The sequence below is a fragment of the Diabrotica virgifera genome, chromosome 1 (assembly GCF_917563875.1).
Source record: "Diabrotica virgifera virgifera chromosome 1, PGI_DIABVI_V3a".
In the NCBI taxonomy this organism is placed as follows: domain Eukaryota; kingdom Metazoa; phylum Arthropoda; class Insecta; order Coleoptera; family Chrysomelidae; genus Diabrotica; species Diabrotica virgifera.
This window is the reverse complement of record NC_065443.1, coordinates 308,483,263-308,502,930: the sequence shown is the minus strand read 5'-3', so window position 1 is coordinate 308,502,930 and position 19,668 is coordinate 308,483,263. Positions and strand designations below refer to the sequence as shown.

Genomic DNA, 19,668 nt, shown 5'->3' with positions numbered 1-19,668 from the left:
GTATACTTATAGCTTATAGCCCAATATCAATAAATCAATATAAAATAAAGCTGTTGTGTGTGCGTGTGTGTGTGTGTGTGTGAAAAAATGGCTTGGATGCGAGTCCGTTAGCCACAGATTTTTATTTTATTTTTACCTCAATTTATTAGTTTTGTTATATTTATACGTATTTCACTTAAATGATTATATTTGTTTCTTTCAAGTAGTTTATGAGTAATTTAAATATTTTCATTTTATGACAACTTAGTGGATATTCTATACTAATTGGAAAATGAACTTGTGTTTGTCGTAAATTGTAATATAATTGATTTATATATCTCGTTAATTTTGCATTCCAAGAAAATATGGTTTAAATCTCTAATCGAAACATTATCACAAAAACAGACTGATGAATTAATTATTCCTAATTTGTGCAGATGTGCCTCATATTTCCCGTGTCGAGTTTTTAATCTGACGATAGTAGAAATATCTTGCTTTGGCAGGTTATATTTAAATATGTATTCAGGTGGCGGAGGAAGTTTTTGATGTAAAGAAAAATATAAATTTTTTGACATGCTTGTAATATTTTTCCATTCTTTTTTCCATATTTTATTTATTCTAACTTTGACGTCATTAAAGCTGTTGACGCATTTGATCTTAGGCAAATGTTCCCTTTTTTATTTAAATTCATACAATCAATAACTACTATATTTATATCACCTTTTCATGATGTTCCTCTGCGAAATTCTTTCATTTTCACTGCTCAAACAATCATAGAGTCGCCAATTAGGAAGATTATAATTCCTTTGCCACAAGAACTCTTCTCTTGAGTTTGGCAAACAAGAAAAAGTCCGCAGAGCAATACAGAGTGAACTGGTGCTTTGTCGTTATGTACTATGCCATAGATCCGGACTTCTCACATATCCTCACACAAATTTCTCAGCTAATTGATGGATTCGACCGTTACTTGATGGAAGTTCATTTTATCTAACAATAAAACACTGAAAACGTTTGTTTTCTATACTTCCACAAAATTTATTATAACTATGTGACTACAGCTGTTTCGGCAGAGTGCCTTTCTCAAGTGATTTAGTTTACTATGGGTTTGCCTTTTTAAAGTCTTTAACTGAAGAGGTTGAGGAGTGGGGAGCTGTTTGTCTCGAGTTGGTCATTTAGAATTGTATCTGTATTTTTTAATTTATTTATTTCCATAGATTCTAATAAAGATAGCTTAAGGCCTTTATTTTGAATATGCAGAATTTGAAACTTTTTATTAAAAGAACGATTATGATCTAGAAGGTGAAGTGCGTATGTAGAAGTGTCTGTTTTTCTATTGTTGAAAGCCCTTTTGTTTTCTGCTACCCGTTTGTCAAAGGTTCTGCCAGTTTGACCGATGTAAGTTTTCGGACAGTCACCACAAGTTAGTTTGTAGACACCACTCTGTAGTTGTTTTCTCTTTCGGCTCTTATTGTTCTTAATATATTTGCTTAAGTTGTTGTTAGTTCTGAAAGCTGCTGTTATTTAATAAAATTTTAAACCAAAAACTTCATAAGAAAGCCCTGAAATTAGTCTATCCACCACCACAGAAAGAACCCAGTACCTTCTGCTCTATCACATATACTGGCAAGATAACAACAAAAAAAGCCAGATACATAAAAAAGAAAGGAATAACACCAGCTTTCAGAACTAATAACAACTTCAGCAAATATATTAAGAACAATAAGAGCCGAAAGAGAAAACAACTAAGTGGTGTCTACAAACTAACTTGTGGTGATTGTCCGAAAACTTACATCGGTCAAAATGGCAGAACCTTTGACAAACGGATAGCAGAACACAAAAGGGCTTTCAACAATAGAAAAACAGACACTTCTACATACGCACTTCACCTTCTAGATCATAATCATTCATTTAATGAAGAGTTTGAAATTGTGCATATTCAAAATAAAGGCCTTAAGTTATCTTTATTAGAATCTATGGAAATTAATAAATTAAAAAATACAGGTACAATTCTAAATGACTAACTCGAGACAAACTCCTCAACCTCTTCAGTTAAAGACTTTAAAAAGGCAAACCCATAGTAAACTAAATCACTTGAGAAAGGCACTCTGCCGAAACAGCTGGAGTCACATAGTTATAATAAATTTTGTGGAAGTATAGAAAACAAACGTTTTCAGTGTTTCATTGTTAGAATTTCTCAGCTGTTGAAGGTAGGGAAGATTATTGTTTCACTTCTTGAAATAAAATCGCAGTATACAACATCCTTACAATCGAAAAATTTCAGTATATTTGGACCTCTGTCTAATTGGTTGTCATAGGTAGTATGTGCGTAGCATTTTTTAGAGAATTATCGTCAAAAACGTCACTGATGTATGTCTTTCATTATTTTCACTGTTGTTCTTGATCAAAAATTGTTCCATCTATTATTTCGAAATTATTGCGTTTTTAATTCTGTGAGCATTTTTCAATTTTCAGATTCCGGAGGTATATTTAAGTTTCTTTTGGAGGTTGAAATTAATGTGTTTTTTGTGGTGTTCTATGTCTTTACATGAGTTCTCGAGATCTTGATTCGCACATTACAAAAATAGCTGCAAATTCTCGAAAAAGAAAACCATTAGCATCGGAAAATAGCTAAGCTATAAACTGAGATAGGATAAACAATGTTGCCAACCGTACTGCGTTTCATTGCGATGTTGCCACACGTTTCAAAAATTATTGGAACGTCATCTTTTATGATAATCCTGCAATCAAATACAATTATAACCAATAATAGTTTGCATTATTCATCTATTAAAACACCTTTTAAACAGTTTTTTAGGTAATTACATGCGCTGCTACTCATTCCTGCCACCGAACAACGTTATACCGAACAATCAAACTCACCCCCTTCTTCTGCACTCCGGATTCGAGCACGTTTTTTGCTACGGAGATGTTCTATTGGCGTTCATATGGACCCACGACGACGATATCGAGTTGAAAAGGAAAATGTCGGAAAATATTTCCCCGGACGACGTAAAATCCGTGGAATCGACCGGTGTAATGCAGCACGATTTTGTCAGGACGCAGTTCCATCGGACCACTCACTGTGATTTTTGTTCTAAGAAGGTGAGTTCGTGTAATATTCTAAAGTGCTTAATAATATACGTCAATAACGATACATACAGTTGGTACATTATAAATCCTGATGCACGTCATCATCTACATCAGTGATCTAAGTTGACATTGTTGTCAAATTACACAAAAATTCCTGAATTCATTTTACACACACATATTTATTGCAGATGTGAATTATACAACAAAGCAAATTAATATTCAATGTAAATAAATACTTTTTTCACTACTTATTTACTTTGAAATGTTTTGTTACAACTAGATTTTCAAATTTTGTTAATCCATCTTTTTTCTTCAGCTTTATTTGTTTCAGTTTTCTGATCCATACATTACAATTTGTTGTGTACAATTTGTTGTGCTTCTTCTTCTTGCAGTACCGTCTCCTATAGGAGGTTGGCTACCATCACAGCAGTCTTAACTTTGTTGGCTGCATCTCTGAACAATTGTATTGAACTACACCCGTACCACTCTCTTAAATTTCGGAACCATGAAATCCTCCTACGTCCCACATTTCTCTTCCCCGAGATTTTTCCTTGGATTATGAACCGTAGCGGGGAATACTTTTCCCCTCTCATTATGTGGCCTAGATATTCCAGTTTTCTTGTTTGGATAGTTTTTATGACTTCGCATTCCTTCCCCATCTTCAGCAAAACATCTTGATGTGTTACTTTCTCTATCCATGGTTTTTTTCACATTCTCCTGTAGCACCACATCTTGAATGCCTCAATGTTTTTGATGTTTTATCTTTTTCAGTGTCCATGCTTCCATGCCGCACAACAGAACTCAGAAAATATAGCACCTTAACATTCTTGTTCTTAATTTCAGATTTATTTCCCGGCAGCATAGGAACTTGTGAATATGATGATTTTATATACTTTGTGAACAATGTAAAAGAAAGTGTGGTGCTTAAAAGTTACACACTAGTACATCCTTGTGTTTCCAGATTCACTGATCACGATTATCGAAGATAGCCAGGAACGGTAGTTATCGGTGATTTATAAATCACGGTGACTGAATCACCGGTAGTGAAATCACGTCCCATTACTACAACGTTGTGATCAATAATGTAATATCTTCAGGTGCATAGTAGTCCGTCCTCTATAAAATAAATTATATAAATTTGTATTTTCCAAATTATCATTGATTGATTACAGTATTTGGACAACTTTTTTAGATTTGGTTAAAGGACGCTGTCCAATGCAAACAATGTGGACTATGCTGTCACAAAAAGTGCATAGTAAAATGCCAAATGAGCAACGGATGCAACCCTAACCTAAAAGTCGACCATTCTGCATCCGAAGGACCGGAAATTACGATGACGGAAGTCGGTGAGGACCTGTCAGAAACGAAATCCCTAGGAAACGGCCTGAAACGCGTTAATAGTGTTAATAATCTAGCTATACCAGGTAAGTTTTTCTTCCTGCACAAACTTTTTCAACTATACACTCTATTCTGCAGCACTTTTCACTCTTTATAGTTGAGATTTGAAATGTTAAACTCAATTGGCATGTTTTTGTTAAAAATAGACAAGATTACTACATAGTTTTAAAAATCTTATTACTCTTAAACGTTTTTTTTCTCTTCATATATTTCTTATTAACTAAATAACAAAAAATATAAATGTAAATAACAATAAGTTGTAACATAGCTAATACATAAGTCCTCCAATAATTATCACTCCAACACATTTTTATATTCCGGCTCACATTCCTAAGTTCTATATAATTTAAGGTTGTTGTAGATCTGCAGGTTTTTTAACAATACCTGTTGCTGCTACCTTATGTCTTTCCTTAATGTATTAAGGAAGACCTTATCTATCCGAGGCCTACTTTTGATCGTTTATAAAATGCCCTGATTGGCCCCCGGGCGAGAAGAGTGTAATCCTTGTGTTAAATCCTTGTACTCTCTTTTACAAAATTTGTATCTGGCTGTGTGGGTTTTACCTTAAAGCCACAAAAAAAAAGATCTGCAGGTTCATTCACACTAACAGTATCATCAACAGTATATGTTGGTATTAATACCTTTCTTTCTTTCGTATTTTTGGTGTTCTACGGTATTTGTCGATCTTAGATTCAAATAAGAAACAAACAAATTAAGAAATAATGAAAACGATACAATAATGGTCAAAAAATTATACATTGAAATAATTCATATCTTAGCTCTTCAATGATAATACACTCCTGGCCAAAAAAATCGGGACACCTTAAAAATGGGTCATTTTTGATGTCTCGAATCTCCTAAACCTGTTGTCCGATTTTAGTGATTTTTTTAGTATGTTATAGCCTTGTTCTTTAAGAATCTCGATGTAGTAATATTGTTGCTGAACAGGTAAACGTCATTGTATACTGGGTGTAACAATAATACTGTGTTTTTTCCTCAAAGTTCGGAACACCCTGTGGAATTACAGGCATTCTAGCATTTAAAAAATATTGAAATTAAAACACAATTATAGCCTTAGGCTTTCTTAACATTCTGTTTTTTGACTCATTTACTTATGTTGGATAATAAAAAAGTTATGTACTTTAACAACTAGCCATGTTCTTATAAAGGGTGTTTCCAAATAAGTGCGACAAACTTCTAGGTTAGTCTACATGAAAAAATAATGACAGTCTTCTTTATAAACATATGTCCGCAAATGCTTCGTTTCCGAGATACGCGATGCTGAATTTTTTCTTACAAACTGGCGATTTATTTTATTGCTTTAAAACAGGTTGAGACATGCATATGAAATTTGGTAGGTTTTAAGAGGTATTTATTTCACATTTTTGACATACAACTAAAAATTTTATATTCACTATTGGTGTGCATACAGGTAATATGACCGGGTAAAATGACTAGACCTGGATCCCGCGTAAGAAAGAAAAGTTGATTAATGGCAAGCTGAAAATTTGTTAATAGCTTAACGGTGACTAGTCGGACAAACTTTGATGCACGGGAACACTGGACCAGGGGAAGTTTTAATTGTGGAGCATGACAAACGTGTCTTCCTGACAAGTTTATGATTGTGAAAAATAGCAAGTTGTTTTTAAGTTTATTCGATAGCCAACGTTATGTAATATATGCGAAAATGTTTGTCCGACAAAAATGTTGGGCATTTTAACGATTCCGACACGTAGAACATGTCACATCACAGAAATTATGTTGGTGATGAATAGCAGTCTGATTTTTGCATGAGAGTTTAATGAAAGGTTAAAAAAGCAATTGGAAGTTCTATCCGACAAAATTAATGGGAAGTTTTCGTAGTCGAACATTCTAAACAGGTAAGATATAGACAAAAATGCTGGTGATAAATAGCTTTCCGACAAAGACGAAATTTAATTAAATAAATTATTCCTTACCAAGAATGACTGTTGTCGGAAAAAAATAAGGGGTGGATTTTGTAGTCGGACAATTTAAAAAAATAATTTTTGAAATTTCAATAAGGGGTGATTATTCTATGTCAAAAGTACCTGCAATCAGTTACAATCGATATCTTTCGATTTATGTCAACATCATTTAGATACCTCACTGTAATACATTTATAGTAGATCAGGCAAATTATATTATGGATTGAGTGGTCTAGCTATCTTTGTCTGCCACATGCGCGGGATCGCTTGGTTAAAAGAGATAGATAGACCACCTATTGACTTTTTGCACTGTATTCCCTGTCTACCCTTATGTCTATGAATACATTTCCATTTAAGAAAAACTGTCACTTTTGACAATAATTCATAATAAATTGCAATCGTAACTTCAAATTTAAACTAATCGATTTATTTTGGCAGCAAATTATTTCTTGCCATGTGACATATTAATTACATTATTGTTTCATTTGTAGAAAGTTGAGAAAAATTACGTTATACAATTTTAGTAATAATTTATTTAGGTACCCTTTTTCAATCAAGCAAAGCATTATAGCACGAAGAATGATATTCAATAGAACTTTCACAATTATCTGGCAACTGAACCTCATTGAATTGATGACCAAGTATTTTACTAACTTTGTAAAATGTTCGAAAATTACTCAAAAATTTTCCGTTGAATGGTTTCACTTTTGATTTGGCGACTTAAAATTTAAACTGTTCTGTTTACTGTTCTGTGCGACACTCAAAAATAGACACAAAAACACTCCATAGTTAATATAAATTTTAATTTCCAACACACGTGACAAACAGAAACTCAGAGACCATGTACTTTCAAATACTACTTTGTATAGCACAAAGTGTCACACTGACAAATGCAGCCTTCTAATACATACTTCTAAGCATAATGTGTCATATTTACGTCTATTCTTAAAAGCACCGAAGTTTTAGACTCTTCACATTTTTCAATGTCGTTTACAGCGTTAAGATTTGAGTATGGAAAAAAATGTATACAACGTTTTTTGTAGGAAATTTTCCGTACTTTCTGATGCGCCTAATTAGAAAACCCTAAGAGATTGCTTTCATATGTTCTTTGACATTTTTTATTGTCATTTTGAGAATATCTAGAACAAACTCAACCCAAAAAAATAATTGTTTTGCAATATATACATGCATTGATACTTACCTCACTGTTTTTGGAGTGTGCATGTATATATATGCACATGCAAATATGTGAATATAAATAATAATACACAACTAAAATAGCTTTATCAATATGTGTCTAAGTCATTCTGAAAAAATGTTTTTTTATTTATTTCCTTCGATTTGCCCAAACTTTTTGTCCGACATATAACTTTTTGCGTTACAAAATATAATTTGTACATAAACAAATCAAAATTAGCTTGCTATTTATCACCAACATTTTTGTCTATATCTTACATGTTTAGAATGTCCGACTAGGAAAATTTCCCATTCATTTTGTCCGACAGAACTTCCAATTGCTTTTTTACCCTTTCATTAAACTCTCATGCAAAAATCAGACTGCTATTCATCAACAACATAGTTCCTGTGATGTGACATGTTCTACGTGTCGGACTCGTTAAAATGCTCAACCTTTTTGTCGGACAAACATTTTTTCATATATTATATAACGTTGGCTATTGAATAAACTTAAAAACAACTTGCTATTTTTCACCATCATAACCTTGTCAGGACGACACGTTTATCATGCTCCACCGTTAAAACTTCCCCTGTTTCAGTGTTCCCGTGCATCAAAGTTTGTCCGACTAGACACCGTTAAGCTATTAACAAATTTTCAGCTTGCTATTAATCAACTTTTTTTTCTTACGCGGGATCCAGGTCTAGACCCGTATGCACGCCAATGGTGAATGTAAACTACATAATTGTATGTCAAAAAATGCGCAATAACTACCCCTTAAAACCCACCAAATTTCATTTGCATATCTCAACCGGTTTTAGAGCAATAAATAAATCGTCAGTGTGTAAGAAAAAATTCAACATCCTGTATCTCGAAAACGAAGCATTTGCAGACATATGTTTATAAATCAAACGGTCATTATTTTTTTATGTAGAATTACCCCTTAAAGTTTGTCGCACTTATTTAGAAACGCCCTGTATTGATGAAGAACATGGCTAGTTGTCAAAGTACCTAATTTTTCATTATTCAACATAAGTGAATGAGTCAAAAAGCAGAATGTTAAGAAAGGTTATGGCTACAATTGAGTTTTAGTTTCAATATTTTTTAAATGCTAGAATATTTCACTGGGTGTTACGAACTTTCAGGAAAAACACAGTATTATTGTTACACCCGATATACAATGACATTTACCTGTTCAGCAACACTATTACTACATCGATATTCTTAGAGAATAAGGCTATAATATATTAAAAAATCACTAAAATCGGACAACAGGTTTAAGATATTCGAGACATCAAAAATGACCAATTTTTAAGGTGTCCCGATTATTTTGGCCAGGAGTGTACATCAAGGAATTGCATCTTAACATTTTGGGAAGATACACCTCCAATAACACCTGAAGAGGTAAAACAAGCAATGGAAATAGCAAAAAGTGCTTTATCACTAGTACGGCCAGATGAGATTTATTGTGAACTCTTAATAACACTGGACGACAAATCTATAGGTACCTGTTTTGGTGGACCTGTTCAATTGTAAATATAGAACTGGAATACTTCCAAAATAATAGCTTTTCACCCATCGCACCATTCCAATGAGTCCTAGCTTAATGAGCCATACAGTATGTCCCTGTAAGTTGTATCCATATGGAAAACTTTTTTATTATTAATTTTACGAAAAAAAGTTATTCTTTATAAAAAGTTCTGCACGGTCCAAAACCTAAGATTCAACCATCAGATATCCAATTTTTTGAATGTTATACGAGGTATGTCAAAAAGTTTGAATTTCACTCAAGAGTAAAGTAGCTTTATTTTTCACAATATTGAAAATTGCTATTATGAAAAGTTGTTTGGTTAAAAACTATATTCTAATATGCAATTACATTCTTCTAATTCAGTTATTTCAATTCTGATAACTCTTTTATTATTAATTTTACGAAAAAAAGTAATTCTTAATAAAAAGTTCTGGATGGTCTAACTAAAACCTAAAATACAACCATCTTATATCAAATTTAAATTTAAATCAAAAGTGAAGTACCTTTATAGTTCAGAATATTTCAATTAGAAGGATGTAATTACATACTTGAACATAGTTTTTAATTCTAAATAACTTTTCATAATAACAATTTTCGATATTGTGAAAAATAAACGTATTTTACTCTTGAGCGAAATTCATATTTTTTGACATACCTCGTATAAAATTGATAAAATTTGACATAAGATGGTTGTATTTTAGGTTTCAGACAATGCAGAACTTTTTATTAAGAATCACTTTTTTCGTAAAATTAACAATAAAAAAGTTGAATCTGAATTGAAATAACTGAAAATAATGTTAGTTATCCATAATTTTTCAATTTTTTTTCAATTAGAAGGATGTAATTGCATATTAGAATATAGTTTTTAATTCCAAACAACTTTCCATAATAGCAATTTTCAATATGAAAAATAAAGCTGCTTTACTCTTGAGTGAAATTCAAACTTTTTGACATACCTCGTATAATATTCAAAAAATTTGATATTTGATGGTTAATTCTTAGGTTTTGGACCATGCAGAGTTTTTTATGAAGAATAACTTTTTTTTATAAAATTAATAATAAAAAAGTTTTCCATATGGATACAACTTACAGGGACATACTGTATATTGTATATTAAAAGTCTTGATTTGGGAATTGGAGAAGCCTTGTTTGCCTTTAATGTACTGGCACAGAGATGTATAGATGTCAACTAAGATATTTTATATATGTCTGATTTATCGACTATACTAAGGCCTCTGACTATGTTAAGCACGAGAAGCTACTGGAAACCTTGTAAAAACTAAACATTCAGAAACGAAGACCACGAAAACGTAGGAATGCAAACTTACTCGAAGCACACAAAAAACAGACAGAGTCATATCTACACAAACAGAAGAAGAAGAGGCTTTGTATCAATCCCGTTTTATGTAGCGTGTGAGCACCTACTGGGTTTATTTTTATATCTCTTCTATCTGTTTTCTCCATATTATCTTCTGGGTCTACTTAGATCTTTTTCCAGGTAGAATTAAATCCTTTGTAGCTAATAAGTTTCGTCTTAACTTTGAAACTTTTTCTTAGCTGGTCTTACAATGCTTTTATAGATTTGAAAAATTCAAAATGACGTTCTAGATGTATTCTGCTTTTGTCCTTGTGATTTTTAGGCCTTCTTCTTCATACATCTGTCTCAATTGTTACTGTCTTTGCCCTAATTGTATATCCTATCTCATCATCATCAAGAAATATCTCTGTAGAATATTCCTCTTATCTGGTCCGGTACTAAAGAACTTAGCACTGAGTCCTGATGCAGTTGTACCATCAAATGAACTCTATCATCATCCCATACAATCTTACCAATATAAGTGGTTACTCCATCAAACCTATATGTATCTTCGTTTCTAAGAAATTTATTTGGACTGTTCTTTCTATACCAACTTATTTTCTCTTATATTTATGCACATTGTGCCTCATGACTCATGACCACTTCGTTTTTTTTGTTCCTTTCAGATTTTTGTCTGTCATTTCTCATATCTACTCAAAGTCACTCAATAATTTATATTCTGAAGTCTCACTAACTATTACTTTGTAGTCCTTTTTTCACTCTTTATGAGTCTATTTTTGTTTGTGATTCTCTAAGGCTCGTTTCTATTTTGTTATCCGTTTGTTTAAAATCTTGGTATCTGTGTATTAAAAAAAAATAATAATAAAAATAGTCTAGACTTAATCTATACCTGGCTAAAAAGACTTGCCAGGTACTTAAGCATGAAAAACATTTTACGTATTTTTGAATCTCCACTACTAACCTGCTAACACTACAACACGACACCGATTTTTTAGGCTCTCCCTTCATAGGTTGTACGTCGAGAAGCCTGCCACCGTCACCGCAGCGAACACCGAGCAGGAAGCAATCTCTGGTGGCGATCAATCCGTTCCTAATGTGCCCCGAGGTCCTAGAGGAAGTCCAGAAGAACCCCGCCGAAGCGTCGGACTGCATCAACAGACTGCTGGACCAAGTTATGCAGTGCCCCAATGATGAGTCGCTGATGGACGCGGCCAAGGAGACAGGAAGGCAGATGTACTCGCATCTGGCGCACGAGGAGAGAGTGGAGAAGATCAATCTGATGGTAAGTGGTTGCTTCTAGTTTGTTGGGGACGGGAGGTACTAGAATTTAGAGTGAAACAGTACTAGGGTGACCGGAAAGTTCCTTTACAGTAATGAATTGTTTTTTGTTATACTACAGAGGGAAAAATAATAACATAATTTTGTTTGTGAGTTATTTATTAATTATTCATTTATCTAAAACATCGGTATGCTTTCCTCCATTATCGCCACACCACTTGATACGAAGCCATGTTTGTATGTTCATCCGTCTCAGCATGTCCGCAGTCACTGACGTAAACGCTTGGCGAACTCCGTTTCGCAAGTCGTCATTCGAAGCAGATCTGCGTTTTCTAACGTCCTCTTTAATGAAACCTCACAGTGCAATGTCCAGCGTTGTCAAATCTGGACTTCTTGGAGGCCAATGAATTGGTTCAGGATAGTTTGGAGAACTTCGTCCAACCCGTCGATCCGGAAAGATTTCACTCGAAAATAAACAGGGCTTTCCTGCGTGATCAGACAGATGCCTGACGATGCGCGCATGCTCCGGAACCCCAACAAACATTGGCGATAATGTTCAAACATTCAGCCCTGTGATGGATGACCGAAGTTATCTTTAAAGTTTCAGTTAAAGTTAAGATAACTCTCAGGGATAACGATGCCCATAACTATTTACTTAAATTCGGTGTGATGTATCCGTCACCGCTATGAGATAGTTAGTTCTTATACGGTAAGAGAAATAACATTTGAGTAACAAAGTTTGAAGTAATAAAGAGCACCTTATGTAGAAATAGTACAAGTTGGAGTGAGTGCTAGATATTGTTCGGAACATGGTACAGGATCGATAGATAACCTAAAGTAAATACCCGTCGTCGGCCACCGCCGATGACCAAACAGTGCTGTTCGGATTCAGTGGTGTATCATAAAGTAGATAGGAACAAGGTTGCCAGATTGGTGTATTTTCCTATTTTTGGGTAATTTGAAAACGTCTATTAGGGAAATTTTTCTAAGCAGAAATTGTAGTGGAATTTTTTGGGGGCGGAAAATTATGATGGATTTTAAGGGGTCATGGTAAATTAAATTTGCGAATGTAAATAGAACTGTATATTATACTCCCATATAATCGAAGACGATAGGAACTATGAATTATTTCCAGGGCCCTCGTTGATAAGTAGTATATTTTGGTTTACTGTTCTCTTCATTTGACTACTAATTTATTAAAATGCAGCAAAAATTTAAATTTGGGGGATTTGAGCTTCAATTTGAGGGAATTTCAGTTTTTAAGTGGGTGATTTATAAAATCTCATGTAACATGGATGTTAAGAAAATAAGAAGAAATCATAATAGTGAGGTGAAGAAACATATTGAGCGGAATCTGTGGAGGAAAAAAGCTGAGAATGAGTGGAAACAAAGGATAAATAACGAATATGATTATTGTATGAGGGCCCAACATTAAAAATTTCGCCACATCACAAATACTGCGAGAAATATGACGAAGATATAACTTTGAACTGTACAAAATTTACCAGGATCCGGTTCCCGTAACATTCATTAAAATAGGACAGCTGCGTTGGATGGGACATGTGGAAAGAATGGAAGAATATGTAATACCAAACAAAATAGAAAACAAGTGCCAGTAGGAAACAGAACAAGAGGAAGGCCGAAGGTGAGATACATCGAACAAATAGAAAATTATAAAACAACCTTAAAAATAAAAAATTGAGGAAAAAAGCACGAAATAGGCCAGAATGAAGAAAAATCCTGGAAGAGGCCAAGACTCATAAAGGATTGTCAAGCCAGTGACGATGATCACAGGTACTGCAATGATTAGAGCATGAGCAAATGATAGATAGAGATACGAGTAGAATACCAAAAATAGTCTTGAGCAGCTGACCAATAGAAAACCTGAGGAGAGCACCCGAAGAAAAAGGAAGAACATTGTGCTATGACAATGTTGTGGAATGTGTAAGAGGTATTTCACTGGAAAGAAATAGACAGCAGACAGGCCGAACCATATAATACACTAAAATAGTATATTGTGCAACAAGTGCAGAAAGGTACTAATTTCTCACGAGTTTGAAAAGTTAGTTTCTGTACGTGTTACACACTATACTTTTGCTACAACCACAGTTTTTGATAAAAATAAAAATCACAATTTCGAAACGAAGATTTATTATAATAATAAATTATAAATTTTAAACTGTATTTAATTAATACTAATCAATTTAAATTCCTTGTACCTAAACTAATTACACAGAAATCAGTTAAAAAATTAATGCGCTGCCTTGATTTGTTTGAATTTAAACTATTTTAAATAATTATTATAAAATAATGTCACATTTGACGTTATATTTATGCAGACATTGATTTCCACCAAACCTACTTCATTCGACATATCTTGCTGAGGTTGCTAAATCCTTATTGGTTGATGTAAACACAGATGTAAACAGAAGATTATAATGAGGTAGTCATTTGTAGAATACTAATTTAATAAAGTTCAAAAATAATTGGTTAAATTAGCGAATTTTCCAGATTTCTCGGACATGAGATGTAGTTAAATCGGTTCTTTTTTGAAAAGTATTATCAAATCTAATATCTCAAATAAAACAATTTCATCAAAACATGGTATAATCATATTTTTTGTGGAATGTAATAGTACTGTGCAGAAAAGAACTTTCCGGCACAGAAACGTCACTTTTCTGCGCACTAATGTCATATATCATATAGGGCTTTTCATTCACAGTCATTTGTTTCGAGCTTCTGCCATGTGTCACATAATATTAACATATCTACGTCGTACGTTATTGGTATATACAGTCGGAAAAATGAAAGAATACCCATGAACGAACATATAAAACACGCTGTATTCTCCTGTCACCGTGTCACAAAGAAAATTGTCCAGTGCAAGTACATGTAACAATAATTATTACATGTACTTGCGCTGGCCAATTTTTTGTGTGACACGGTGACAGGAAAATAGAGCGTGTTTTATATGTTCGTTCATGGGTATTCTTTCATTTTTCCTACTGTACCAATGATACAAACCAAAGACGTATGACGTAGATACATTAATATTATGTGACACATGACAGAAGCTCGAAACAAATGACAATCGATGAAAAGCCCTATACTGTGAGAAAATCTCAAGTTTCTCAAAATAAAACTTTGCAAAAAAGTGCATTTTGAATAGTGGTTGTTTTCCTTGTAGACCAGGGCGGATCTGTTTTAAGGTGGATGTGAGGAGTGGCATTCGGATTTTTGCAGATAAGGTTAGGTGACAACTTCAATAATTATAATTGGCCTATGCTCCTTCTCAAATATGCCCGGAACATTAATAAAAAAACTGAAATGTTTAAAAATTTCGAAAAATTTCGATTTTTTTTGTACTTTCATTGCTTATAACTTAAAACGATTTATTTTGGAACAAAGTCGTAGGGAAGGAAAATAAGGATAATTGAATTTTGTATAATATACGACTAGTTAAAAATGTCTTAAATTATTACCCTTTCTGCAAAATAGCAATATATACAAAATAAGGGGGCAAAATAAGCCTGTTTTTGTTCAGTGTTTTTCAACCACTTAGAACCTTCATAATTCTCTTAGAAAATTCTTACGATATACGTACTTAAACAGTCTAACAAATTTCATTAAAATCGACCTAATAGATTTTACATAATAATTTTGCAATCTAATTTTTTTTAAGTTCAAATTAAATTAAACAACTGAACAAAAAGTAGACCATTTAGAAGTTTGCTAATTTTTTTACATATAAAGAGGTTCTCTACCTATCTAATACACTTTACAGAATTAAAATCGGATTATTTAAGCAGCCTCAGCACTGTTTTAAAGTCATAAACAATGTTTTGGCTTATAAACAAATACAGTGAGGACGTTTGAGTTGGAACAAATTCATTTTCTTGAGAATGGGCAACTCTGGAGATAAATCCTGAAACAGATCGATTTTTATTTTTAAATTATAATTTTTTGGCATAAATATTATACTAGTGACGTCGTCCATCTGGGTGTGATGACGTAATATAAAAATTTTGGAATTAATTTAATTCAAATTTTTTTTTATTTAAACCCTGTATAAGTAATTATGTTAATGTTTACATTAGTGAATACAAAAGTGAATAGCCTTTCGATTGAGCTATCACACGACACCTATTCTCATTTAAAAAAATCATCGATTACGTCATCATGCCCAGAGGGATGACGTCACTAGTATGATATAAATACCAAAAAATTAGAATTTAAAAATAAAAATCGACCTCTTTCGGGATTTATCTCCAAAGACGCCTTTTCTCGAGAAAATGAATTTATGCCAACTCAAACGTTCTCACTGTATATGTTTATAAGCCAAAAAATTGTTTATAACTTTAAAACAGTGCTGAGGCCGCTTAAGTAATCTGATTTTAATTCTGTAAAGTGTGTGATAGGTAGAGAACCTCTTTATATAAAAATTTGAACTTTGAAAAAAAAATTAGATTGCAAAATTATTCTGCAAAATCTATCAGGTTGATTTTAGTGAAATTTGGTGAACGATTTAAGTATGTTGTAAGAATTCTCTAAGCGAATTACCAAAGTTCTAAGTGCAACCAAAATGGTTGAAAAACATTGAATAAAAAAGAATGTGTGTGTACTTTGTACGCACGTAAGAAGTTATACTTCTATTACATATTATGTAATTTTAACGAAATTGATATAATGTACTTTAAACAGTTTATTTATATTTTATTTAAATATTAGACTAATTTTAAGACTTACTACTTTCCGAAAAATTTTATTAAGACAATACCAAAAATTAAAAAAAAAATAAAAGAATAAAACGCACACAAACACATTGAAAAATGCCTCAAAGAAAAAATGATTTCTGAACGATAATAATTGTTGGCAAAAATTTTAAATACGCATTTTCTGAAAAAAAAATTATATAACAAATATACTTACAATCATAAAAAAATATAAAAATAAAAACTTGCATCGGGATTCGAACCCGCGAATTTGGGGGCGCTTTGATTCGTAATCGAAGCCTAGACTCACTCATCCAATTACACATTATTTGTCATGTGGAAAAATAGGGCAACTGAACGTTTTACTGTTTGACAGTTGTTCTGAATTTAATCAAATTATGTAGTTTGATTTTTGTGGAAGAAAATATTAAAATATAACAAAACAGTAAGAAAACATTATATTAGATGAAGATTGGTAGAACTTTTGTTGGTAATCAAATTAAGCATGTAAATCAAAGCATTACATACCTACTAGATAAATAAATCTACGCCAAAAAATCATAATTGAAAAATAAAAATCGGACCTAATTTCGGATTTCTCTCTAAAATCCCCATTCTAGAGAAAATAAATTTATTCCAACCTAATCCAAATGTATCATTACAATATGATTATAATAAAAACTACTTACCAAATTAGAATGAGTTTCCCTTGTCCAAAATAGTCCAAAAGTCCAAAAATATATATGAAAACTATTTAAAAAGGCAGTATAACTATTAACTAACTTTTGTTTGTTGTTTCTTTTCCCACAAATTTCAAAACGCAACAAACATAAATAATCAAACCACAGCTGTGCCACAGCCGCCATATTGAATAATTTTTGACATGTCATTTGAACATCCAATCAGAACAAAGTTATAATGCGAGTGCGCCCAGATTGAAGGTTTTAATCATATTAAAATTCACCCTCATATCGCGCATAAAGAAGTATAACTTCAAAAAAGGCTTATTTTGCCCCCTTATTTTGTATTTATTGCTATTTTGCAGAAAGGGCAATAATTTAAGACATTTTTAACCAGTCGTTTATCAAACAAGATCCAATTATCTTTATTTTATTTCCCTACGACTTTGTTCCAAAATGAATCGTTTTAAAGTTATAAGCAAAGAAATTAGAAAGAAATCGATGTTTTTCGAAATTTTTAAATATTTTAATTTTTTTATTATTGTTCCGGCCATATTCGAGAAGGAGCATAAGCCAATTATTATTGTTGAAGTTGTCACCTAACTTTATCTGCAAAAATCCGAATGCCACCTCGCACATCCAAAAATAGACGTTTTTTCACAGATCCGCCCTGGTCTATTGTTGTTTTTCCCGTTTTATTCTTAGTGTTTTATTTTTTTGTTTCCTGTTCTGATTTGTGGAATTCTAATGTTAACAAAATTGACAAAAGTCAATATAGTATTAATTTTAAATACAATAATGTTTTAGATGGGCGAACTGAAGAAAAGCCTGGATTCAGTCACCGTCGAACATATGGAGCTGTCGAAACAAATCGGTTCCGAAGATTCAGAGGTCGAGAAGGCCAAACTGGCTTTTCTGATGGGAAAGGCAGATGCTAAAGTTCACGGACTATCAGTATTGATGCTACATTACTGCTCCAGTCTTCAACACACCCAGGAAAAGATCATTTAGATCGAAGGACTGTTATGTATTCAGGTATAAACCAATCGAAGTCAATATCCATTGATAACTTTTTGTTTGTATAAAAATGAAGTAATCTGGTGATACTGATGTACGGAAAGTAATTATTATTTGTCTAAAATATTCTCTGTTTGTGTTGACCGTACTAGAAATTTATAATCTTGCAGACAAAAGTCAGTTTTACTTGTGAATATGTATGTTATTTGGAAAATGGTCTTTGAAGAATCTGCGGACAAAATCTTGTTGACTGATAGAGACAAAAAAAATGCAAAAAATTGATGTATGATTTAAAAGTTCTTTGAAAATAACATAAACTTTGGCAACAGTACATTGTAAAAAACTTTTAACAATCCTAGTTTCCGCCTGTACATTTTTATGTTCATTGTACTATTTTCCCATACAATATCAATTCATTTATATCGTTAATAGTAAAACTACTTTACTATTTGCATTTTCTACTCAGATTGAAGTATTTGTGGGGGCCTTTAAAAAACTACCCGATCTTAGCAAACCCCCGAGATTCGAAATTAAATAAAAGACTTTGTACTTCTATTTTCTATAATCAGCTTTAAATCAAAAAATTAACAGTTTGCAAAATATTAAATGCCGAAAAATAAACAGTATATCGTATATCTCTAAAATGGATAATTATAACACATCGCGTATCATTAAAGTGTTTATACTGTAATCCGGAAATGTCAAACGTGTATTACAGTATCTTTGTAACTTACATTTTACCGGCCGAAGCGGAAACATTTCCGATGCTCTTCATTCGGTATCTTGAAAAGTTCTCATTCTGAATCTGAATACAAAAATGTATTTCGCTATCTGGCCGAAATTCTCTTTTCAGCGAAACATTCCCAGGTTTTGCCGACTCAACAAAACGATATGAGCTAATATGTCTCTGACGTAATTATTATCAAAACAAACGGATAAGTAGAAGCAGGTTGCTGTGCCCATATTACAAAAATTTTCACTACCCAGCGCTTTTAACAATTCTCAATAACTAACGGTTTTGCATACAGGGTGCACACAAAACAAGCAACAATTAATATGATATTTAAATTGGCTCAAACAGTATTATCGCATGGATTCGGCTCAAAATTTTCATTTCTGTCGATTTTACAGGGTTGCAAGACCAAGAATACGGAATTCGTTGCAAACTGGCAATTAGAGACAAAATAATTGAGCAAGTGATGAATAGGTACTTTTGAAAATGTGCTTCTTTATGTATAGTAGAAACAATAAGCGAATACATCTACCTGGGACAGATAATGAAAGGTAACAAAGAAAATCAAACTGCTGAAATTACCTGAAGAATAAGGTTAGCGTGGGCAGGATTTGGAAAACTGAGCAGGAGCTTGAAAAACACTAAAATATAATAATTTTTGAAAACCAGAGTTTACGATCAGTGTATCCTCCCAATACTCACGTGGACACTCACCAAGGCAAATATAAATAAACTAGTAAAGGCACAAAGAGCGATGGAAAGATCAATGCTCGGGGTGAGACTTATAGACAAAAAAACAAACAAATGGATTA

At 32.7% G+C, this 19,668-nt stretch overlaps 1 protein-coding gene across 1 annotated transcript in view; it reads left to right on the top strand.

Moving 5' to 3' along the window:
• Positions 1 to 19,451, top strand: part of LOC126886115 (PDZ domain-containing protein 8) — a 52,552-nt gene extending 33,101 nt beyond the window's left edge. Inside the window, exons 10-13 of the mRNA XM_050652961.1 lie at positions 2,787 to 3,081; positions 4,262 to 4,493; positions 11,432 to 11,718; positions 17,914 to 19,451. Of these exons, the coding sequence (XP_050508918.1) occupies positions 2,787 to 3,081; positions 4,262 to 4,493; positions 11,432 to 11,718; positions 17,914 to 18,117 (1,018 nt within the window). The 3' untranslated portion in view covers positions 18,118 to 19,451. The remainder of the gene's footprint in view (positions 1 to 2,786; positions 3,082 to 4,261; positions 4,494 to 11,431; positions 11,719 to 17,913) is intronic.
• The last annotated feature ends 217 nt before the right edge of the window (positions 19,452 to 19,668 follow it).